The following is a 24095-nucleotide window of genomic DNA, read 5'->3' as shown; positions in this document are numbered from 1 at the left end:
TTTCCAGGAAAAACACAATTAAGCAACTTTCTGACGCTAAATGACGAGTCCAAAGTTCTCACCATTTTGTTGTTGATCTCGTGGAAGTGGATCTCGCAGACTTTCTCCACCACATCCTCGTTCTCAAACGTCACAAAGCCAAATCCTGAAGAGGACGAGGCAAGTGCGTGAGCGGAACATTTCACACAATGTTAGGGCTCAGACAGTATGCTTTTATGCACACCGCTACAGCTAATAGACCAGAGTAATCAGTTGTAATAGCTGCTTAACCCCCCTCAATCACACTCACATGCACACGCACGGACGGGCACACAGACACTCATCCACTCCTCCCTCCCTTCCTGGCCAGAGGGCCAGGGCAAAGCTGGTAGGTAGGCTGTCACAATCGATCAGTCCCAGGGTGGGGAGGAGGTGCTTAAGGAGGCTTTATCCTGATCCTGATTAACGGACTGGCTAATTAGACTAGCCCCGTTTGTCTCCTCGAGCTCAGCCCACAGGAAGGAGCTCTGCAGGGGAGGAGGGGGAGGGGGATCAATAGATAGCCAGGAAGGACTGGAGGAAGAGTAGTAACTTGAGGAAGGGGTTGACAGGAAAGGTAGGAGTTGTGGCGAGTGAACAGAGGAGGTCGGCCCGTCTCACCTCTGTGTCTGTTGGTGGTCTTGTCGAACATGAGCATGGCATCGTCGACCTGGAGGGGACAAACAAGACAAGTTTTACACTACGCTTTCGCTCTCTCTCCCCTGCCACACGGCATATTGCCTGACCTCAGCCCTTCTCAAGTTCTGCAGGGAGGCTCTGCAACAGATGGACAGACGCACAGAGAAAGGGAAGGGGGAGGAGGAGGAGGAAGAAGACTGGAGGCAGGCGGCAGGTTATGAAAGAAGAAGCAAAGAGAGCAAAATATGAAAGAACCACTCGGGAGCGAGGCCTTGCTGGGTATGTGCCCAGTGCACATAATGGGTGGCATGCAAAGCTGGAAGTCACTGCTGAAGCACCAGCTCACAATCCCCCTCAGGGAGCACATAATCTGCCCCCTTTCTACCCTCCAAAGTTTGACATTCCCATGGCAACTGCGCAAAAAGTGCTCATGAAAGGCCCAAAGCCGACATCAAATATGGTTCATGAATGCAGTAGTGGGAGAGTGCTTGTGAGAGCAAGGGAGACACAAAAAGAGAAATGTGGCTGTGTAGAAAGGTGAATCTTACAGGCAGGTGGAGCCTCGATGAAAGAAGGGGGGGGGGGGTGATAGTGAGAGGAATAGCGACAGGTGGAGATCTGGTGAAAGAGAGTACAGCGAGCTGTAAGCGAGTCGGACGAAAGAAAAAAAGATTGGGTCAAAGTGGAAAGGGAGGAGAAAGAAAAGACAAAGGGAGAGGGAGAACAAAGAGGCCTGGAGGTTTTGTTTGTTGGCACACTCAGCCATAATTCCTTTTCCTCTTCTCCTTTTGACCTCTCCCACCAGTCCGGCCTCCCTTTATCCAACACAGACACAGGTGTCTATTCATACACACACACACACAACCGGAGTTTCTTATGTCAAAGTCGACCTGCTCTTTTTCTACCTGTTTGCGCTAGGCAGAGGCGGGAACAGACATTTGGTAAATGAATCAGTGTTCTCTTGATCTATAATAAGTGTACTGGATGCTGCAGTGGATATGATCCATACTGACGCGTACTACATGTGTATGCCAACAAGAGAGAGAGAGAGGGGTGGGGGGTGGGGGGGTCTGTGTGTGTGCGCGTAGAGCGCCAAGGGCAGTTTGCCTCCAGAAAGGTCAAAGGTGAGCGAGGAGTGTCAGTATGAAAGCGGACCTCAAATCATGGCTTCCCTCCACTCAAATGTTGGCCCATCTGCACAGAGTGTGCTCAGCTCATTTTATCAGCTCCAACGAGTTTGTCGGTCCAAGAGGCCAAGCGGTAGGTGCCTCACATCTGTGTCAAGACATCCAGGACACACTTTGTCAAAGAGTTGTGATCCCACAGTCAACAAAAGGGAGGGGAGGAACTCCACAGTAACAAGCAGGAAAAACGCCCTGCAACCTGTTTTAATGCTGCAAAGTGTGTTGGCTTGCACATCATTGCTCAATATTACAAACTGTGAGCGCTTTAATGGTGTGCCGCTGAACAATATTCCCTCTGATGCCTTTTTTTTTTTCCCACTTCTCATCTTCCCTGTTATCCCCGGCCCATCCCTCTCCACACTCCTTTGTCCTCGCCATGACGGGACACAAAAGGTCCAGTGAGGCAGTCTAATCAGGAACTTCCATGGATGGCTGGAGCCCACATTTCACCGGCCATCCCTTGATATCTCTCTCGGCAAAAATTCATCTCGCTGCTATGATTGAGATGGGAGCTCGGGGAACCTGGAGGCCATATACCTTTGGCACTGCAAATAATGTGACACCCTGTTGGAGATAGGATGGATGGCAGACAGTTTTCAGAGGTCCGACTTTGAAAAAGTTGGAAAGATTTGTGTCCACCTGTTACTCGGGGAAAGGTTGGTTGAAATTCATGTGAACCATCTGGAAAGTTCCTATATGGCGGGAACCTTGCGGCCCAAAGAAACAAAATATTTGCCCGTCTTTGTGCAGGGGCATAAGAGCTTTTGTAAATCTCCCCCACACCCCATCTTTGCCCCACTTCCCTCTCTCACGCCTCCACAAACCTCTCTCAATCAAGCCCTCCCTCTTTTGTTGGTGCCTTTGTTGGCCCATCATCTATTCTCCGCACTATGCCTCTGACACCACTTTGTGTGAAAGGATATGAAAATTCGCCCACACTTTGTGGACCTCTGGTCAAACATTTAAGGGGTGTGTTTGGAACTTTTCGCAAATTAGTCAACTTTTTAAAAATGATTTCTAAACTCAAGATGACCCCCCCACCAAACACACACGCACATGCACATGCAAACATCCCGTGAACACCACCTCGTCACCCCCTCCTTCAGAACAAAACCCCCTTACCCACAGAATTACTTAGGGACAATGGGCAAGCCAGGTCACCACGGTAACGGGTCAGGAGGGGGTTGTGGGTAGGAGCAGCTGTTACATCAGATTAATTCAGATTCTGATAATCCCTCCTCCTTCCTCACCATCACCATACACTCACCACAAAACTTTTTCACCCGCCACCTCCTCCCCTCTGCACACTTGCAGTATCCCTCAAGTTCGCCTGCTGCTCGGGCCCTGAGGAGCCCCTCAGCCTCTTTAGTTTTCCCCGGCGACCCTCTCCAACAAGCGCTTTCTTTCTGTCCCTACGTTCTCGCCTTCCTCTTCACAGTAACTCCTTCGCTTCCGAGCACTTGTCTGTTTTCTTTGGTGAATTCATTTGTGAGAACCGGCCAAGGTGATTTGCATTCGGAATACTTGTGTCCCACCGTTTATCGATCAAGGCCGCTCCAGCATTCCAACAATCACTCACCTTCCCAAACTGGTCAAAGTATTGCTTGACATCTTCTATGGTGGTGTTCACCGACAGGCCTCCCACAAAGATCTTCTTGGTGCGAGTCACTAACTGTTAAGCAATTAAAACAAGAATTCACTAAAATTACTTTTCCCTAACTGGTGTTCTATTAGTGCATATGAGATTGTTTCCCATTGACAAAAGAAGCTTTTGAAAAAGGAAATGAGCTTTCTTATTTGTAACAAGTACTGGATAATATTCTACAAACATAAACCAAAGGACTGCATAAGTAATTCACGATTTTGCTTTTTGGTACAAGTATATGTCAGCCTTAAAACACTCACTGAAAACAATCCATCTCACATATTCATCCGTTACATCAGTTTTGTATGCGAGTTGATTTTGAAGCCACTTTGTATGTAGCAGCCACATAGGCCTGCTTGGGTACAGCCTGCACTTAACACCTGTAATTATTTGGGGCTTTTCTAACAGGATTGGTCACACGGCAGCAGGACAAGCAGCACGTCACCACATAATCCATTTTCTTTTTGTTACATTGATTGAAAAAAAAAAAAGATCACCGGTACATTGAGATTGTTATGACTTAACAAGATCTGACGAGAACTCGGTTGCCTGGATATATTTCTGTTGGTACTCAGTAGGAAAAGAGATCAGCCTGATTTACAGCTCTGACACCGGACAGCATGTTCTCACGTCCGAGCTTCATTACAAGCTCCTGATAGTAGAAAGTCACACAGTCTGCATAACAAGTAGCGCTTCTACTATGTCCCACTATTTCAGCATTATATTTCGCGAAACTATTATTTCACTTAAAAATCATATCATTTCCTTACCACATACATGAACATAATACAACTCTTTCATGATCTATTTTATATCTGTTGTATTTGTTTTGGGGGGGGAAATGACATCATATTTCATAATGGACCTCCTTATACTTTTTATTTTCGGTTAAAGAAATGGAGATAGCACCATTAAGTCATCCTACACTTGCATGCTATCTCGATACACCACAAAATTGGCTATGACGAGGCGTAGTGTTATTTTAGGTGCTATTAGTGGCAATAGACTTGATTCATGAACAATCACATCACGGTTCGCACTTAAAACGTTCATTAGAGTTGATGGCTTATTGCCTAGAATAGTGCTTGGCAGTTACAGTAAATCTACATGAGATTTAACTCACCTTTGGCTGAGCCCTCCGGGGGAATGCGACTTTCGGATCAATCTATAGAAGATAATACAGAGACAGAGAGACCGGTTAAGTGATGTGTCATGAGGGGCATTGCAGGGCTGGCCGGTTGCACAAAAACGTACCATCTCTAGTCACATGTTTTAATCAAATCTTATCACCTTTCAATATATCTTAGAAGTTACCAGTTGAATGTACGTGTATTTTGTTAAATCAGTGGCCATTTGTGAACAAAGCCATACAGCGAAGTTCTTTCCCTGTTTTCAGCATTTTCACAACAGATAACCAACGACGATGGAAATTAATCAGATTGAATAGATACAGTACCACAGTTCTAGATACTAGTACACGATTCTGATTTTCATGCTAAGAACATGTAGTTCTTGAATATACCGAACTTAAGTGCAAAGAGTCTGGTGGCAAAACACTGGATAGGTTATATATCGATGAATACCCCATACACTTTGTATGATGTTTTGAAAACATCGAAGCGTGTGAAAAAAAAACAGTTTCCTTTCTATGTTGCTGTCTTGTTTCAGTTTTCTAGCAGCAAATACAATGCCACTGACTGGCTTTATGCAACAGTGAGAAACACATCAAAAACTTAATCAGAAAATTTGAGGCCCCTTTCTAACATACTGATGTGAAATCAAAAGCTTCTTGATGCTACTTAACCTTGACAAGAACTGCTAATTTTTTCACAATTTACAGTATCTGTCCTGCTGTTTTTCAATAAGGGCACTGTGATTAAGTCCAGTGTATGCATTTTAAAATGTAACAAAATTTAACCGAAACACATTTTTACCTAAACTTTCAATACAGCAGTTTGGGATGCCTTGGTAATTTACGGGAAAAAAAATGTTAGAAAAATCAAACATGGTGAAACTTTTGAACACCACGGGCATGCCTAAATTAGATTTGATGGCGCTTTTTATTGTGTCTGTGTGTGTGTGTGTGTTGCGGCGCTCAGGTGGAATGCCTGGGAATGTCTAGTGAACCCCTGCCTCTCTCGTCACCACCATGTGACATGTGAGCTCCTGGAATCTCACACGGGTACCACAATCACAAATCCACCTCACCTCTGTGAGGAGAGCTTGAGAGGAATCGGGGGAAGTGTGTCAGAGAGAGAGAGAGAGCAAGAGCGAGAGGTGGCCAGGTTGAGGAAGACAGGATAGAAGAGAAGGGAGCTGTCAATCACACCACAGCGACAGCAGATCCAACACATTTTGTTTGTTTGTGTTAGTTAGCTTTTTTTTTTTTTTTTTTTTTGCCTCCTTCAACTCATGACGAAAACAACGCATGGCATCGAGCTCGTCTTTCTACGTGGCCATGCGCGCTTTAAATGGGAGCATCTGTGATTCCGGATGTTTCTTTGCTTTGTAGTTCCTGGGGTCCGCTTTGGATTATTATTTCTTGACCAATGTTAGAGAGAGCATCACACCGTGACATGAGAATGTCAATAGAGACAGGTTGCATTTAAGTCTATGCTGATCTAATAGAGGTAGAGATCAAGACTACTCCACACTGTACCGCCGTTACGCCAACAGATGGTGAGGCGATACGGCGCTAAGATTAGTTTGCGACCATGAGAGGGTAAAGTTAAACTACAGTACAGTAGAGAGCTAGAGCCTCTATGGTAAATCACATGCGTTTACCAGAATGAGGACGACAGCGTGTTTCTACTTGAATACGACTCGAGATTGCCACAGATTTTTGTTTCTCTTCTAAAGAGTGAGAAGACTAAAGGCTAAGACTGGAGGATCAGATGCAGAGTCTACTGTTTAGTTTCTATAGTGGCTAGACTACTCTGATAGTCACCTCCGGTCACCAACCCTCCTGATGGCCAACACTCCTGTGCACATTTAAAAAAGACACACACAAACAAACAAAATCAAACACGGCAGCACACAGCGCATGAGCGGGAAGGAAATAGTGGACATTCAACAATGACTGTAGTCATGAAAGTGATTTGTGTGGTGGAGAAAAGTTTTGGAGAGACGCATGCAACATGAACAAAGTCGAAATTAGCACATTGTGATCTCCTATCGTGAAGCCTTGTGCGTGCAGAGACGGAACCTTACTGCAAGGTAAGAGAGATGACGCTGGACAGAATTGCAAGAGAGGTTTAAGAAATCGCCTTGTGCTCTGAAAAAGTCTACATATCCCAATTCAAATGCCAAGTTTTTGTGATATAGAAAAGTACATAAAACACGTCAAAACATTTCCCAGATTTAATGTGACGTCTGACCTGACTGAGTCAAAAAAAAATTGTAAACTTTCACAGAGGAGCGGAATCATCTGAGATAGCACACCCTCTTGAAACTGTGATGAGGCTGTAGTCAGAATTAATAAATCACATTCAAACTTAAGTTAAATGGGAGTCAGCACGGTAAGCACACATTTTCAACCATTAAAATGCACTGATTAAACTCAAATAAATCTCAGGTGTGCCAGCAGGCTTTTTCGACATTTTTCTGCTTTCTAGCGGTAGCTTGAGAACTTTGCGCTAAAACTGCATTGTGGAACTGTTCAATATTCCTCACTGTGACTAAGGCCGAAGAAAGCTGATGTAAAACAGCACCAAAAGACGATGCAGCCGCCAGTATGCTTGACTGCTCGTATGATGTTCTTTTGGTGATGAGCAGTGTTGGGTTTGCACCAAACATACAGTACATTTCCAAACTACGGCTGCAAAAATGTCAGGAAAAGCCTACTAAAACATCTGAATTTTATTTGGGGTTGATTGGAGGCGCTTTCAATGGTGGCAGGTGCGTGCTGACTCCAATTTAACATGAGTGTGAATAGGTTAATTCTGAACACAGCCGCATCCGCAGTTATAAGAAAGTGTACACACTTGCGCAGCCATATTCGCTCAGTTGATTATTTTTACTTCCTCTCTCTAATTTTGGATCCCATAATTTGAAGCATTTGAACAGGGGACTTTTTCCATCCGCTGTACATCCCAGCTAAAGTGTGCAACAGTTGGCCTGACAAAGGAACACATTGCGCGCAGCACAGCATGCCGATTGGGCGGCACTCAAAATCTCTCGAGGACCAGCACAAGCCTGTTGACTCCAATCCTATTACCGTAGTTAGGAGAGCCATACTAATCGCAAACAGGGGTTGCTCCCCCCATCGTGTTTCTGCTGTAGTGCTAAAACAGTTAACGAGACCTCGAACTGACTGGAAACTTTGTTCAACAAATGTGCAGTTAGTCTCGAACTAACCCAGTTTAGAGATGGCAGGAAGCTGAGCGCCGACTCAAAGTCTTACACTTGCCACTATGTGTGTCCCAACGCTAAGAGTAGCGATAAATTGTGTATTTGCTCGCCAGACTCACTGCTGTGCAAAGGTCCGCTCATTCCAGCAGCGCCCGAGCGATTCAGTCGGTCACAGCATGGCACATTCTTTGTGTTGCCACTGGAGAACCTTTTCTCTGCCCTCGCTAACAGGATAACCTGTCTGTATGGGGAGGGGCGGGGGGAGTGGAGGTAGGATGAGCAGCCTCCCAAAAAGTCCTCCTGTAGTGACCATGCAACCCCTTCGGCTGGTCTAGAGTTCTCTCAGTCAAACCCGCTCCCAAAGGTTGCCTCCCACACCACCAGCATCCACTGCGGTGAACAACAACGCTACGCAGTACCAACACTGGCAAGTTGAAGATTTAAAAAAAAAGAAATGGAATCATCGTCAATGTGTTATGAACAATGGCTTTATCGTGAGGCAGCAGGACTTAATGACCTTCAAGCTCCTTGATTGTGCCTGTTTACACTGTCCTGCGGGAGCCAAGAAATAATTGTAAATGATGTGCATTGTTACCAGCCTCTTTTTCTTTTGTGACAGAGCTATTCTTCAACAGTGGGCAAGCAGGGGGGGGGGGGGGGGTCACTATGGAAACCAACCCCATGGCGATTTTGTGGCGTCCAACCATGGTGGCACAAAGTGTCACAGGCCTTGTCCCCGCAAGTGACACTAAAGAGCCGAACGGAAAAGCCAATAAAAATTCATTTAAAAGTTATAGTATTGTACATTTCTCATGCCTGTGTGCTTTCTTGGAGTTTCTGGTGCAACTTTTTCTCTTTGATTTCTTCTCCACTGCCCCAGTTATCTGGAGTCGGTGCATCGTTCAGCGCACAAAAGGTGGAAAAGCAGTACGCTCTCCTTATTTCGATACAGTGACGAACGCGCCGCCATCACCATTCCCAGTGACGAGCGAGAGAGAGAGGAGGAGCCGTGGTCCCTATGGCGACCAACGGAGTCACATTGTTCCCGAACGGACCAACATTCATCACTGACACACACATGGACTCTCATGCGTGATTAAAACATCCCAAGTTAGGGTTGTGCAGGTGGAATAACCTGTCACGACTTTATCACTTTGGAAGTGCTACCAACTTTATTTGGTGCAGCCGTCACACCTTGATGGTCTCAGGTTGCATTTGCCCGTTCTGCTGAGAAACTTTTATTCCTTAGGTCATTTCCACCCCTCGGGAAAGAAAAGAAAAGGCAGACACAGAAGAAAAGTTTGTTTCCCTCTCCAGAGAAGCAAATCCAAGAGTGGCAAAGGGGAAGTCAACCAGCTCAACTCTCCTTATTTCTATGGAAATGGACACCGTGTGACATTTTGCTGAATGATTGGCAGAAAGCAAAGAGATTGGCCCAAGTGTCTCCGCTGTCACTCTATCATGCAAAAGCTTCCAAATCGGAGGAATAGCGGCAGTCATTCGTAATGAGAACATCACCCCACGTAAACATTAATGGCACAGTCTTAGAAAATCCACTAATCAAACAGCGACCAATGAGATTAGCCAGGGGAAGGAAAGACAGAGAACTTACTGTTTTAGAGTCCAACTCATGCCTGGTTTGGGCCAAAACCTTATCCACGCCAGCCTGATCCACGAAGGTGACAAATCCAAAGCCTCTGCGGACATCGGGGGAGGGAGGGGGCGGTTCCGGTATTAATGACAGTGAAAACTATGTCGACGCGTAACGATATGTTATGAGCGGTGAGGAATCACGGAGGACAGATAAACTTTCAGAGCAGACGCCAAGCTCACCTCGAGCGCTTAGTAACCGGATCTCGCATCACCATACACTCCTTCACCTCGCCGTACTTGCAGAAGTACTCTTTCAGACCCTCTGGGATACAAAGCAACAACAAGGGGCACATTAGTGGAGAATGGTGCTGCCGACTAGAAGGAAATATGAGATGAATTTGTATTTTTCGACAAACAAAACTAACCAGAGATTAAAATTAACCAGTAAAATACCTGTCACATTTTTTAAAACTAAATTAGGAATAACTCAATTGTCACCAGACTTTGAATCACCGTACAGAATCACATTTTTTTTCTATATAAATTCTGAAAGGGTGCATTCATTCAAGTCCATGGAAAACCCAAAAAATAAACAAATTCAACATTAACAAGTGGAAATTTGAAGAACTGTGGATTTTAAAAACAAGTTCATGCCTCTTTGCCTTAATCCATGCAGAGTATTGAAGACATTTGAGAAGATGTACCTTGTGTTGTTTGCCAGCTGAGTCCACCTATGAACATTTTGCTATGGAAAGAAAGAGAATGTTTGCATTTTAGGCAGTGGGATTCGGTAAATTGGATACTTGCGTGCTCGCAGAAAACAAACAAAGTTGTTGATGAAACTGGAGTTTCGGTAAATGTGACATGAAGGCTCCCAGTGTGGAGGTGTGCGCTCCTCAGCCTCCCCGCAGAAAGCAAGGCTTGTTCCAGAAAACGTGTGTGTGTGTGTGTGGGGAGGGGGGGGGGTGCAAAAAAGTTTTTTTTTTGACTTACCAGGGGTCGTGAGGGGAGTCCGTGGTGGACAGGTTGGTCTGGCTTCCTTCCGTGTCCATTCTGTGTGGTGGTCGTGTGTGTGCGGGTGCTGCTGCGCCGAGGGTGTCCGGGACCGAGGCGTGCGGGGGAACAGGCGGGCAGTGAGTGAGAGGCTCGGGGCGGGTTTGGCCCGTGGTGTCAGAGGGGAGCGGGCCAGATGCGGGCTGGGACAGACTCCACCTCCTCGTCGTCCGCGTCCGCGTCCTCGTCCTCTACTCCGTCCACCCTGCTGTCGCTCCCTCATCCCTCCGCCATGGGACGCGGCGCCACCGTGGGGCAAAGCCATTGTGAGCGAGGAAGCCTCTTCCGGTGTGAACTTGAAAAATAAGACCAAGTTCTCGCCATTCCGCACGCTGAAATACACTTCACTCTATGAATTGCTTCTAAAGACAACTTTTGTATGTCAACAATTATATTATCTTCACAATAATGGGGATTTGTACAAAACCGGCATGGTGACAGCAGTATTTTCTTTGCCAAATTACTCTAAATAGTGTTCCAAATGATCATGCAAACAGTTTTAAAAAAAAGAACAAAGCTTTAAAACAGGCTGTTGTTAATATTAACATAGTACTTTGTAAAATAAGTCTTGTAGCCCTACCCCATAGCCCAGGCATATGAATAAGATGGGAGTTGCTGTCATATGCACTAAAAGCCAGTCGGTACTTGCCAGAAATTCCTACACCTCCTTCAATGAAGCTCTCTGCCTCATGACCATTTTTCTTCTTCTTAAGTCAAGTGCATTTATGTATTTTACACGTACCGGTATGCTTCTATATTGTAGCCTTTTGCCACAAAATATTCTCAAAATGCTTCATACACCCACATTTCAGAACAATCAACCATCTCAGTCTTTTCATCAATTTTGGAGAGATGTTCAGTTCTTGGTACGAATATTAACGCCTTTCATCAAAGATCAGCTGGTATAGAAAATGGATGGATAAATGAAGATTGTCATGGCATTTGCGTCAGTCTGAGGTTTCTAATTTAGTATTTAGAAACTTCAACCTAATTGAGAGAAGCAAAGTATTGCTCCACCCCTCTGGCAGCCATCAATTAAATGCATTTGCTCATAACGTCTCAAAAGCAATTGAAGACTAACCTGAAGGACGAACTTGTTAAAGCGTTCGTTGGCTTCCATTTAGCTTGTTTCCTGTCGGGGTTATTAGCCTTTATTGTGAAGGCACAACATGTGAACTTCCAACCGTGTGTTGGTAGACCTCTATAAACTTTACTAAATTGTGGTTTCAAATGCAGTTTTACTGTTAAGCGTTGGTAACACTGTCATGTGCAAGCTGTAACTGTATTCTGATCATGAAGTCTCAGGTTCAACATGTGTCTCCGGAATTTGAATAAACATGGATACTAAACACGCCGCGCACAAAACTTTACTTACTTGTAAGGAAAATAAATTTGAAATGAAACAACGAGCATTGTTCAAAGAAGATCTATGAAGGCTACAATATAGACCAGGGGTTTCAAACTCATTTTAGTCGCCGGGCAATTTGGAGTTACGTCTTCCCTCGGCGGGCCGTTATGACAGTGAAACCACAAAATGATTACTTGTACACAACAAATTAATAGATTACGAGTTTTGAAAACAGTCAAGTCAATTAGAATAGTTTGTTTAAGTATTATTCAAGTGCACAACTTTACTTACTTGTACAGAAAATAAATTTAAAATGAAGCAACGAGCATTGTTCAAAGAAGATCTATGAAGGCTACAATATAGACCAGGGATGTCAAACTCATTTTAGTCGCGGGGCAATTTGGAGTTACGTCTTCCCCCGGCGGGCCGTTATGACAGTGAAACCACTTTAAAAAAAAATCTAAACCTTTTAGCAGTTTCTCTGGGTTGTTGATAGTTAAGTCTCACTTCTCATGTATGGTATTTCCAAGAATCTGATGGTCGTTCAGTTTGAGTGCTTTAGAGGCTTTAAGGATATTTCTGGGAAGCAAGCATTTCAAGGTTTTCCATCTAAGTTTTAATACTCCCAGCTGATACAGTGTTCTAACAGGAGGCCTGTGTGCCGTGCTCATTCATGGCTGGACTTTAAGTATTTAATTAGTGCCAAAGCCAGCTCCAGCTAATCTTCTCAACACTGCTTCAACATGTGACCAGGTTACCAATGTTAAGATGTTAAGACCAATCAATAGCCAAAGTAATTCACACAAAGACAATGGCAGCTTTGACTTACTGCATGTAAAGTGTATGCAGACCTGTCAAAATAAATAAATAAGAACTTAGCCTACTGCATACAGCTAGATGTGAGTGTACATGGACTGTATGTATTCATCTTTAGCAGTCATGAAGTGTAGAGTTAAGGATGTGCAAGCAGAGAATTGGTTTTATGGTCTTGCTATAGTGCACGCTATGCAGTCTGCTAACTTGCCTGCCCTTCACAGCAGATGAAGCTCTGGAAGTGGGACAAGGGCTATTTGGACATGAATGAAGGGTTGGTTACATTTCTGCATGCATGATCAATGGGGTTGAATAGTGGTGTGGGGGTGGGGCTGGTTGAGGGACGAGAAGGAAGTGGAGACACAAGACAGCTAGTACAGGTAGTGAGTACACAGTAGCAGCCAATCAAGTCTCAATAATGAGAGATGGACAGTGTGGATTGCATCTCATTACCAATCAGCACTGCTTTCGGCTCTCTGGGGAGAGAAAATGCGAGCTCATACATGTACGCTGCATGCGGCCAATCTTGATAAAACCAGCTTGTGCACTGGAGAATTCGGCACAGCAGTGGCTGAAATGTTGAGAATACACACACTCTGCCCTCTGTCCGCTTTGGTGAGGCGTTCCTCCTGCAGAGCAACGATGAGACTTAATTACAGGTCAGTGACACATCTCAGAAAGATAGAGAGAGCTCTGTTACCCATCCAAATACAGTATAATGCCATTTTCCCAAGGGTGGGTGGGGTAACAGAAGCTGCACACAAAAAGGTGCTGATGGGCTGAACCTGAGAATGGTATAAGGTGATCGAAGCCGACAAAGTTGAGTGTTTCACAATGAAAGGAGAAACATTTGTTTACTCTCAAAGGCATTTTCTGGTTCCATTTGCCCCTTTTCTCTTCTGTCCATCTTGTTTGGCAGACTAATGAGCCCAAAGATGAGGAAATCTTTAGTTTGCAAATCAGATCGTCAGATTTGGCGAAAAGGCCTACAACTGAAGAAGACATCTCATTGCCAAGCAAAACACAAAGACAAGTTTGATGTGTGACCATCCTTATTATGATTGTTCCAGAAAAGAAAAAAAAACGGACACTCGTTGGTATTAATGGCATTAGAGCTGGAAAAATATATAACATGCAGGTACAGTACTTGAAGAGTGTGCCAGAAGTGTTGTTTTACATTGTCAAATATCATAAGTAAATTGATGTTAAATTGTCACAAAATTCTGAATTATAAAATTAAGGACAAAAGTGTTGGCAAAAGCAATGAAATTGTTTCAGATGCTACATGTGCTTGAATTTACAAACCTTGGCAAAACCTGTGAAGAATTGGCAGTTTTAGAGAATATGTGACTGATACCTGAATGGGGGCCATCTTATTCTTTTATTTATTGCCATCTTTCACGTATTGATTATGGCACTCCTAAAACGGCGTATATTTTAATTTGAATAAGACTGAAACGACATTAAATTGGTTTCCCTCATGTTTGCTTTACAGCGTGCTACACATCTTACAAACTGTATCAGTGTATGGGCAGAGTAAACTTGTCCGCTCAATTCTATGTAAAAGTATAGACATGATGCGCGCTCAATTCAGGACGAGATGACGCATAATGGCTCGATAGAGCCCTCTGGTGACGACAGGGACAGGCCAAATATGCTATCTGAAATGTTTGTAAACTGCAACATGGAACTTCATCATTGTTGCTCTTTTCCTTTGAACTAATAGTTTGTTAAAGTGCACTTTGGTCACCGTTGGGGAATGAGGGAGAAGGGACAAAGTTCAAGGCGGGGGGAGGCGGTGAAGAGGAAGAAGGTTAAAAAAAAAGAAAATTGACCTTTGAAAGCTAAACAGCAGGTGGAGAGGTAAAACCAGGCAGCTCAGGATTAATCGAGAGGAAAGTAAACATAAAGAAAAAGAAAGTATCAGAGTTTTGTTTTTTTCTCAACTGAAGAGGGATTACAAATATGATGGCACCTATCTTTGTCCATCTGGCCAAGCTCTGAGTGTGTATCCGACACATGAGAGCAGAGAGCTTGTTTGCAAAAGCGGGAGCAGGTAAGACATCAGAGTAATGGAGGGCGAGGAAAGGGCCGGGGCTGCCATGCCGAGGTGGGGCCGTCTGACGGCCCTTCAGGAACAGCTGGTCTGGGCCCTGCTGGAATCGGGCCTGTCCAGGGATGTCTTGATTCACGCAATGGGGGAACTGGAGCGAGACAAGGCGAACGGAACAGACAAGGGAGAGAGGGGGGACGGGGAAAGCTCAGAGGAGGGGGAAATGGACTACCCACCACCGATATTCCGAGATTTGGAGAAGCTTCCTCCTGAAGAGGCGGCCAAACTGAGGGCTGAAGTGGAACGGCTCCTGCAGTAAGTAGATCCCAGCAATAAAGCCCGCAGAATTGTTTCCTCCCAATGAGTAGAGCAAGAAAATGTGGTGACCGCCAACTTGGTGCCGCATTTACTACCCTTGCTTTTTACTTGCGAACAAAACCTGCGTTTACTGTGGGACACCTCGTAATCTTGGTTCCCGTCTCTACCCAAATGCTCCCTTCTTCCTGCCTGTCTGTCTGCCTCTGGCGTCTGAAGCCAATTTAAAGAGGGTTCCTCCTTTGCTAGTTACTAATTACCCACCACCATCATTATTCTGTTGCCAATTCTTAATAAATAAGCTACACGCATATGTTGGTGAAGATTAATGGAGAAGGGCCGGTCCTAAGTCAATGTTTGCATTGCGGCACGTGAGGTATCTTCACATTTGAATCACTGATTTCTAAGTGGCATCTGCTTGAAATGTTGCATTTAACAATCATTTAAAAGTGACTTGTTGACAAGAACATTTTCCCATCAAATACTGTTTAAAGGACAATATTTAACAATGAACTGGATGCAAAATTATGGAACCACGGATATCGGTGTTGGTGTTACTTGTACATTTGTCATCTATGACTAACTTATTTTTTAGCAACTTTTAAATAAGGCCTTCCGTGCTCTGAATGTTTTAGGCATTTTCATCACTGATCTGAAGCAGTTGGACTTTGCTCCTGTGTGCTTTCTCTTATCTCTCTCTGTCAATATTGCTCCTGGACACTTCTTTCCAAGTGATCACGTCTGACAGCTGTTGCAAGAATTATATTCTCTCTCTTCTAGGAGTCTATAGCTCCTCTGTACGCTGACAAAAAACAACAACAACAACAACAATAATATTCCGGTATGGAGTAAAAGACAACCCATCCATCGATCCATTATCTGAACCGCTTATCCATACTTCAGAATATATGAGGCAAATAAAGTAAAATCTCAGCTGCTCTCCCAAGTCACAGTGTAAGGGATACAAAAAAAGAACTGAATCAGCAATGTTGTTTTAACAAAGGCAATAAAGCCGATTTTAAAAATGAAATGTCATTGACTGTCACAAATATATACATTATAGTAACATTACATCATATATTGTTTACATTGGTGAAAAATTGCACTGCAGTCTTATATGAGGCAAAAAGCCTGATGCGAGTATCTTGTACATTTCAGGTCCTGCAGTTGTTATTTTAATGACCTTTTTCATAACAGTCTCATGGGCCAAGAAGAAACTCCTTACATTTTGAGTGAAACTGCGCTTTTAGATAATCATGATACTGCGACAACAGCAAATGTAATGGTGACTTTCAAAGAACAACAAAGGAAAAGTTATCGTTGTACAATTTTCAATATGAATGAATTTTGAATCTCAGCCATTCCTGTGTGGAGTTTGCAGGTTCTCTGAGTGCTTGCATGGGTTTCCTCCTACAGAGGCATGCATATTTATTTATTTCATTTTTATTGTTTATTTGAAAGGAACAATGCAAATTAATGAACACTGGTACAGTATCTGCGTAAAAAAAAAACAAGGCGAAGTTAGCATACAGTTAATTGAAGACTCTAAATTGCCCATTGGTGTGAGTGTGAGTGTGACCTGTGCCCTGTAATTGACCAAGGACCCGTCCACTCTCGCCCAAAGTCAGATAACTCATCCATGAACAGGCTAAGCTAGAGTAGATGAATGGATGGATGAAATGGGGGTGTTTTATATGTCTGGTTCCAACAGGGAGGACCCATGGCATGTTGCAAAAATGGTGAAAAGCTACATGCAGCAACATAATCTCCCTCAGAGAGAAGTGGTCGAGTCCACGGGCCTCAATCAATCGCACCTCTCCCAGCATCTCAACAAAGGCACGCCGATGAAGAACCAGAAAAGAGCTTCACTGTACAGCTGGTACGTCAAGAAGCAGTGTGAAATCAGCCAGCGTGAGTACACAAGCAGCCAGAGAGCTGTTTGATTAAGAATATCTGATTTCAAAATCTCTGAGAGTGGAAACATAAAAGCGCGTGACCATTACCTTCCAGAATTCACCAATGCCAAACATGGCCTCACATCTATGGAGGAGCCAGGTGAGGACTCCAGGAGGGGTCGGAGGAACAGATTCAAATGGGGTCCTGCTTCCCTACAGATCCTTTTCCATGCCTACGAGCGACAAAAAAACCCCAGCAAGGAGGAGAGAGAAGGCTTAGTGGAAGAATGTAACAGGTACGACCCAAAAGTGGTGTTTACATATATCCTAAATTTACTTGACGATGATTTCATCTGTTCTGAGAGTGCAAGGATATATCTTCATCACATTCAAGTTGCATGAAAGAGGAAGTCACATCAAAAATTGCCATTTTGCCTTGTACTGCAAGTTGCTGTACTGCCGCTCCCATAACGCAGATGATGCACTGGGTGGGGGGCCCCATTGTCCTTGGGGGAAACGATGGGGGGCATCACTTTGTATTCCCTGCCCACCTGACGAAAAAATAGTTTTGATGCATGAAAAACAGGCGTTTGTATGGGTTTGCACGACATCCTCTGAATCGGCGGCGGCGCTGCTTACTGTCGTCGAATGAAAAATACGTCATCGTGCCTAACGGCTAATCATGCGCATGTCACATGCCCAAACCCAGAAAACAGGTGAGAGGTGACAGTCATTACCTGAGTCTAGTATTGTAGTCAAGACCACACCAATCGAGACTAAAGAGTATCAGGACCGAGACAAGACCAAGATTGTGGAGGTCGAGACCTAGACAAGACCAAGACTGTATATTCAAAGAAAAGTCACACACACACACACACACACACACACACACACACACACAAATGACCAGTATTTTTTTTCCCCCCCATTATATTTGCAGCAATTCAAAAAGCCACATTGTCTTTAAAAGAGTGCAATGAAATAAATCTTACATCTAATAGTAAAACTGAATGTTGTGACAAGCCATAGAAATGTCATTTTAAATGCAAAAAGTGAAGTTAATGGAAAAATAACAGTGACTTTTCTTTTCAGTGAAGTATTTGTAAAATAACTTTCTTGAACAAAGGTCTTTAACTTTGACATCATATCGTTTCATCAGCCAACTGCAGTACACAGCCATGAACTTTAACAACGCAGAACCTTCATGGAGTGTTCTGATTTTAACTTTCTCAATGTAGTTAATTTAATGATAACATTACCTACTTCCTCTCAATGTGCTGATAAAAGTTGGACGTTGTGTCAGCGGTTTCTGTCTTCTGTCTTCATCTACTCTGTGTGCAAGGAGCGCGGCTCTCCAGGCGACGTCAGAAAGGCAGAGCAGCACCTGCATTCTGCGTTTCTCAGTGTTCACAGCAGCAGCCTACTGGCCTGGTCTCGACAGGTCTTGAGCAAAAATCCTGAGTCCGCCCTGTCCAAGACCGAGGCACGATTGAGTAAAAGTTTTTTCAGAGAGGAGACTGAGGCACTTAAAAAGTGGTCTCAAGAACTTCAACGCTACCGGAGCCCTTCGGCACCGTGGTGTCATATTCAGGCGACAGCAAGTGGAAGTACGAGGCAAAACGGCCGGCCCTCGCGATGGATAAAACGAGTGCATTTTTCTCCTTAATCGACATTCCACAAATGCAATATCAATCAGAAAACTAAATATTTAGACTTGTGCGGATGCACAGAACATATTATTGGTAAGAAAATTTTGGACCTGACTTCTCCATTATCTCTATGTGACCCCCCCCCCCCTCCAGGGCAGAGTGTTTGCAAAGGGGGGTGTCTCCTTCACAGCTTGCTGGCCTGGGCTCCAACCTGGTCACTGAGGTCAGGGTGTACAACTGGTTTGCGAACCGTCGAAAAGAGGAAGCCTTCCGGCACAAACTGGCTCTTGATGGGCCTTTCACCAGCCACTCGGTTTCTTCTTCCAACCCCAACCTTTCCTCAAGTCCAGAGCTCGGTAATAGTTTTCAACGTTCATGGTTGAAAAATGGTTTTACCTCGAGTGTGAATTAGTATTTGTCTCATTGTCTTTCACAGCACTATATTCAAGTGGCCATACTGTGTCGGAAGCACATGCGACAGATTGACAAAAATGGTTGTGTTGATGATTTTCTGTTACATCCCAGGTGCCAAATACAGCCATCAAATCCAGTGCGACACCCTGAACTCAGCCAGAGGTTGCGGAGGGGAAAGTGTGGGGCGTCTTGTGGCCAGTCCTGTCCAGCTGGAGCCAAGCCACACACTCCTTGAGAGCCACCATCCCAAACTGGTGAGGCTGTGTTCTCTCCCTGCCATCCGCGATATTGCTGACTAATTGGGGGCCATCGTGATCACGTTGCCATTTGGTTTCAGGTTTCCAGTGGAGGTCCGCTGCCGCCTGTAAGCACTCTGACCTCACTGCACAGTTTGTCTTCTCCTGCATCCTCACAAGGCCTCATCATGGCTTCCCTGCCTAGCGTCATGAGCCTAGGAGAGTCCTCACTTGTCATCGGTAACCTTGAACAATTGAAGTTTTGAACGACTTCTTTGTTTTATGCTTTTACACTCATCTGTTCATCATCAGGTCTAACATCAACGCAACCTCAAACGGTACCCGTCATAAACAACATGGGAGGCAGTTTCACCACTCTGCAGCCAATCTCATTCCAGCAGCAGCTTCACACCCAGCAATCAATGCCACAGCAGCTCCAGAATCACATGGGCGTCAGTCCATTTATGGCTACCATGGCACAGCTGCCAAGTCACAGTAAGGGTGCAGCAATTCGCACTGTTTATAAAAGCTCGTGGAAAGTGGCACTTCATTCTTCTCTTAATTGTAGTGTACAACAAGACTGATTCGCCTCAGTACCCTTCGTCCGGTCTGCTGTCTCAGGCCATGGTCATCACAGACAGCAGCAGTCTGGGGACACTAACCAGCCTTACATCTGTCAGACAGGTGACTTCAATGAGCACGCAAGTCAGCACATGATCCCTGTGTACTGGACTATTTCAAATACCACAGTTTCCTTTTTGGATAGATTTTAACAGCAGATCCCGAGGAGCAAACAGACCCATCACTGCAGGAAAATTCTCTGCATCTGCAGGCTCACACACCTGTACCAGGTACGCACGCAGCAGTGAGCGCAGGTCGAATCGTGACACGGAACCTCTGGCTTGTTAACAGCTGATTGGCTATGACACAACTCAAAAGTGCATCAGTGTTACACAAAGCTGGAGACCTGTGAGGTTGATTACAAATGCAAGCGCGTTACATCAGTTTTTCACTCACCTTACCAAGCTATTGCTACTGGTCAGTGGGAAAAATACGGGTGAGGCAAGCTGGTATTTTCTTTTTATTATTACTATTGTGATTCTTTTGCATGTATAAAATTGCCAGATTTAAAATAATTGTCTTCTTTTTTGTCAACAGCATCAAGCCAGAGCCCAGAGATGTATTCTGCTTCCCAGACAACAGACAGCCACCAGTCTCACCTCCTGTCCCCTTCACCGACAGACATTAGCTCTTACATTCCTGCACAAATGGTCTCGCCAGCACAATAGTGCTGTGCTCCAGCAATGCCTCCCCAACACCAACGTGACTAAGGAGCTGTTCGGAAAGTTTGGAGGTTTTAAAAACTCAGATACAGTACATCATAGCGGTAACGTGAACAAGGATCAGTGTCGGAGAAGATGAGCTTTTTAAACAGACAAAGAAAAATCATCCAATTTGACCAGAAAATGTATTTTATTGAAATACTTTTTTGTAATAATCCTGGGAAATTGTATGTTCACCTAAAATGTGAACTCAATATTATATATGCATTTTATAAACACACTTTGAACATCTTTTGTCACGAGCTATCAGCAATAGTATTAAACGGCATGATTTTACATTATGTTGACTGACTGTAAACATGGGACTATTTTCTTAAACCATTCTTTTTACATTCTGACATTGTAGAAAGAAGCATTTTCACTCCAGTCCCATTCGACACATCATGCCACTTTCTTTTTCCATTTGACTTTGTGGTGTCCCTGCTTTGAACCTGCCTGCTCGCCGTTGTTTAGAGCACAAGGAGATCCTTCGCAGTCCACATGCTTACTTCCTGCATCTTCTGCCTTCTTCCTCCTCTTCTTTTTTTTCTTCTTCTGAGTGACATTGTCCTCTTCTGTCTCAGATGATTTCTTCTTTTTCTTCTCCGAGTGGGGAGCTGCTGTTGCCGTTGGGGAGGAAACGAGTGACGATGAGGGTAAGAGATCTTTCAACGACACAGCTGCCTCCTTCAGCCTCGTTTCCATTTCACTGTCGCTGTCACTGGACCAAAATGAGTGCAAATTGTTACATTTGGGAGCAGACGTCTTCAGCCGATTCCCTTTTCCATCACACAAGACAGCACCACAATACCACCTCCCTCAGCATTATATGCTTCCTCCGCAGATTAAGCAAGGACTCTTTACTCCAGCTGCTCTTTATAGCATCCATGACGTTAAACAGACTAATGTGAGGGAAAATTCAACAACTAATGAGCTTGATTGGGACAGTGAATTCACAACAATTGATTGTTCCCTGGTATCACTCCTCTTTCTGTTCCTTCACAGGCTCACTTTGCATCTGATCACAGTAGTGCATCAGACTACACCCCAAAGCATACAGCGCCACACCTCTATTGCTCCAGCGTATGTTAAAAAACAAACAAACAAACAAAAAAAACCCAGCAGTTGCGAAGTATAGACTAAAAGGTCTTGAACCCATCTTCACTGGGTTACATAAAATTCGTTCCAGGATGCTGATTGACCTCTGATTTTTTTTAAATTTTAAAACAATTTTCCCTTACAAACTGGTAAGCATAGTAATAAAGATAAGTTCAAAAGTTTAATTCAGTCTGCTCATTCCTTGACTCCATTGGCAGCAAAATGTCTCGCTACTCAATGAACTGTGGCCGACCAATGATAATTTTCTCCCTATGCGTATGACTATTGAAATACACATAACACTAACCTTGAGCTGGGAATAGGCCTTTGTCGTACAGCAGAAGGGGGATCATCAGCTGGCTGTCCTGGGACTGAGGTAGAGAACAGAAGAAACCCTGAAAGAAAAATACAGTTTTACATTAAAAATAGATACAAAAGTAATTGAAAGAATGCAAGAATGATAAAAGAAGAGGAAGTTTACCATCATCGTTTTCACATTCTGCTGGTGTCTTACAGACTGATATGTCAGTCTGGATTTCTGTCAAGCGACTAAGTCAAATACATGTGGATTAAAATGGTCAAGACAGTGTATTAATTAAAAGTTGAAAGGATAAAGGTACATTTAGGTTACCTGTCCAGAAATTGTCCCAACTTTTTGGCGACATGACTCTGAAACCCCTGGGTGACCTGGAGTTCGTTGCCGTCATGTTCATGGTCAGCAACTACAACACTTTTACCCACAACATTACAATAGTCATCATCACAGGTACTAAGACTGCAACATTAAATACAACCAGTGCTTTAAGTGGGCTGGTATGAAGTACCAGTACTTCTCAGTTTTAGGTTCTACTGTACCTGGACTTCACATGAGCCCATAGTACACTCTTTTGCTTTATTTCACACTTTCGCTTTGTGATACTCGTACTCCTACGGCTACGCTGCATAACCCAGTGTGTACTGGTATGCAGCACACGCCTGTTCCTCGCAGGTTGAGTGAAAAAGAAGAATGAAGAGTGAAAAATGTAAACATTTTAGAGTGACTTGAAACATTGAAAGAAGTTATTTAGACCAGGGGTCCCCAACCGCCAGTCCGCGGACCGATACTGGTCCGCAGGGCATTTGGTACCGGGCCGCACAGAAAGAACTTGCCTTAATTCCGTTTTATTTCGGAATACGAAAGATGTTTTATTTTGAAAAATTACCGGATTCTCCGTTACATCCGTCTGTGTCACACTTGACACGCGTCAAACCACACTTCTGCGTCACGTGACCGATTACGCAAAAAAAAAAAAAAAAAAGACGAAAAAAAATTTTGTAAAAAAACTGCTGGAGATCGCAAATGACGGCGGCCTTAAAAGGATGTTCGAGACAACTGAATTAAAGTTATGGCTGAATATTCTGAGATAGCCACAATAGCACTGTTGCTATTTCCGACATGCTTCCTGAATACCTACATTTACTTGAATATATTACAATGACAAGATATTTCATGTTCAAACTTATAAACTTTGTTTTCAGCAAATAATCGTTAGCTAAGAGTTTTATGGCTATAACACACTCCAAATGGGCTTTTACTCTTTGGTACTCAAAGCGCTTTACCCTGTTTCCTCATTCGCCAACTGATGATGCAGCATCAAGAGCAACTGGGAATTCAGTATTTGACTCAAGGACACTTCAACATAGTCACAATGGCTGGGGATCGAACCCGCAACCTCTCGGTTGGGAAACATCCCAACTTTACTGGAATTGGGTTTGTATTAAGTTATATACTGATGTAGTTATTATAAATATATAATATCGAACATATTTTATACATTAATTAATTTATGATCTGCTTTTACTCACCTCCCAATTTACCTGGCAAGTAAGAGGAATACCGGCACTTATTTTTTCCACTTAAAGCACTGGGCACAAAATCTTGAGTTTCTCGACTAGGCCAGTTTCCATAGTCTCTTGCTATGTACCTTAGCCTATTATGATTTAGGAAAGCTAGCCATTAAACGTGTAGGTTAAAATGAGTTTTCTATTAAGGGCACAGATTTATGATGAACCTACCGTTTTGACGGTTTTGGATGGCCTGTTCCTAGAAATTGAGAGGCATGGGCAGATGAACAAATTCAGAAATTTGCATTTCAATTAGACACAAAAAACGACTTAAGTTTCGTTGTGAATTGCAACCAAAATTTGGAAAGCGAGGTTGCTCAAGGCCACTTTTCGATTTGAGAGTATTCAAGCAAGTTGTGGTATCACTGGGTAGGCACGTCTTCTTGCTTTCGCATTGGAATCCGTTTCACCGTTGTATTGATATCAGGATGAAATATAAAAAAGACAAAATTACCACTAGTTTCACGTTTTTGTGTATCCCAAACTGCTTCTTGACATCGTTTGAGCGCCTCATCGTCGCTGCTGCTGCTGGAGTCCTTTGCTGAACCCACCATCTTTACGGCATTGCCCGTCATGACAACACATG

The 24095-nt window shown here is 43.9% G+C and overlaps 3 protein-coding genes across 5 annotated transcripts in view; 1 reads left to right on the top strand and 2 right to left on the bottom strand.

The window, feature by feature from the left end:
• Positions 1-15232, bottom strand: part of msi1b (musashi RNA binding protein 1b) — a 22576-nt gene extending 7344 nt beyond the window's left edge. Inside the window, exons 1-9 of one of the 3 annotated variants that reach the window (XM_086111967.1) lie at positions 14933-15232; positions 10423-10777; positions 10134-10174; positions 9670-9751; positions 9449-9533; positions 4610-4651; positions 3421-3513; positions 640-688; positions 63-145 (exon numbers count right to left, since the gene is read on the bottom strand). In XM_086111967.1, the coding sequence (XP_085968093.1) occupies positions 63-145; positions 640-688; positions 3421-3513; positions 4610-4651; positions 9449-9533; positions 9670-9751; positions 10134-10174; positions 10423-10481 (534 nt within the window). In that variant the 5' untranslated portion in view covers positions 10482-10777; positions 14933-15232. Of the gene's footprint in view, positions 1-62; positions 146-639; positions 689-3420; positions 3514-4609; positions 4652-9448; positions 9534-9669; positions 9752-10133; positions 10175-10422; positions 14404-14932 lie in introns of those variants that run through there. The other 2 variants (XM_086111966.1, XM_086111965.1) reach the window with 2 other exon arrangements.
• Positions 14491-20829, top strand: hnf1a (HNF1 homeobox a). Its single transcript, XM_086111964.1, has 10 exons — positions 14491-15011; positions 16723-16922; positions 17022-17202; positions 18709-18911; positions 19081-19223; positions 19307-19445; positions 19518-19700; positions 19774-19889; positions 19972-20056; positions 20364-20829. Exons 1-10 carry the CDS (start codon positions 14716-14718, stop codon positions 20492-20494), a joined length of 1677 nt encoding a protein of 558 aa, XP_085968090.1. The 5' UTR covers positions 14491-14715; the 3' UTR covers positions 20495-20829.
• On the bottom strand, positions 20660-24095 carry c5h12orf43 (chromosome 5 C12orf43 homolog). The gene is made up of 6 exons (XM_086111969.1): positions 23964-24095; positions 23681-23708; positions 22257-22355; positions 22107-22174; positions 21933-22020; positions 20660-21248 (listed from the first exon to the last, which is right to left on the bottom strand). Exons 1-6 carry the CDS (start codon positions 24082-24084, stop codon positions 20930-20932), a joined length of 723 nt encoding a protein of 240 aa, XP_085968095.1. The 5' UTR covers positions 24085-24095; the 3' UTR covers positions 20660-20929.

This window comes from Hippocampus guttulatus, chromosome 5 (genome assembly GCF_054856545.1).
Source record: "Hippocampus guttulatus isolate MCC_2025c chromosome 5, RoL_Hgut_1.0, whole genome shotgun sequence".
NCBI lineage: Eukaryota > Metazoa > Chordata > Actinopteri > Syngnathiformes > Syngnathidae > Hippocampus > Hippocampus guttulatus.
This window is presented reverse-complemented; position numbering and strand designations above follow the sequence as displayed.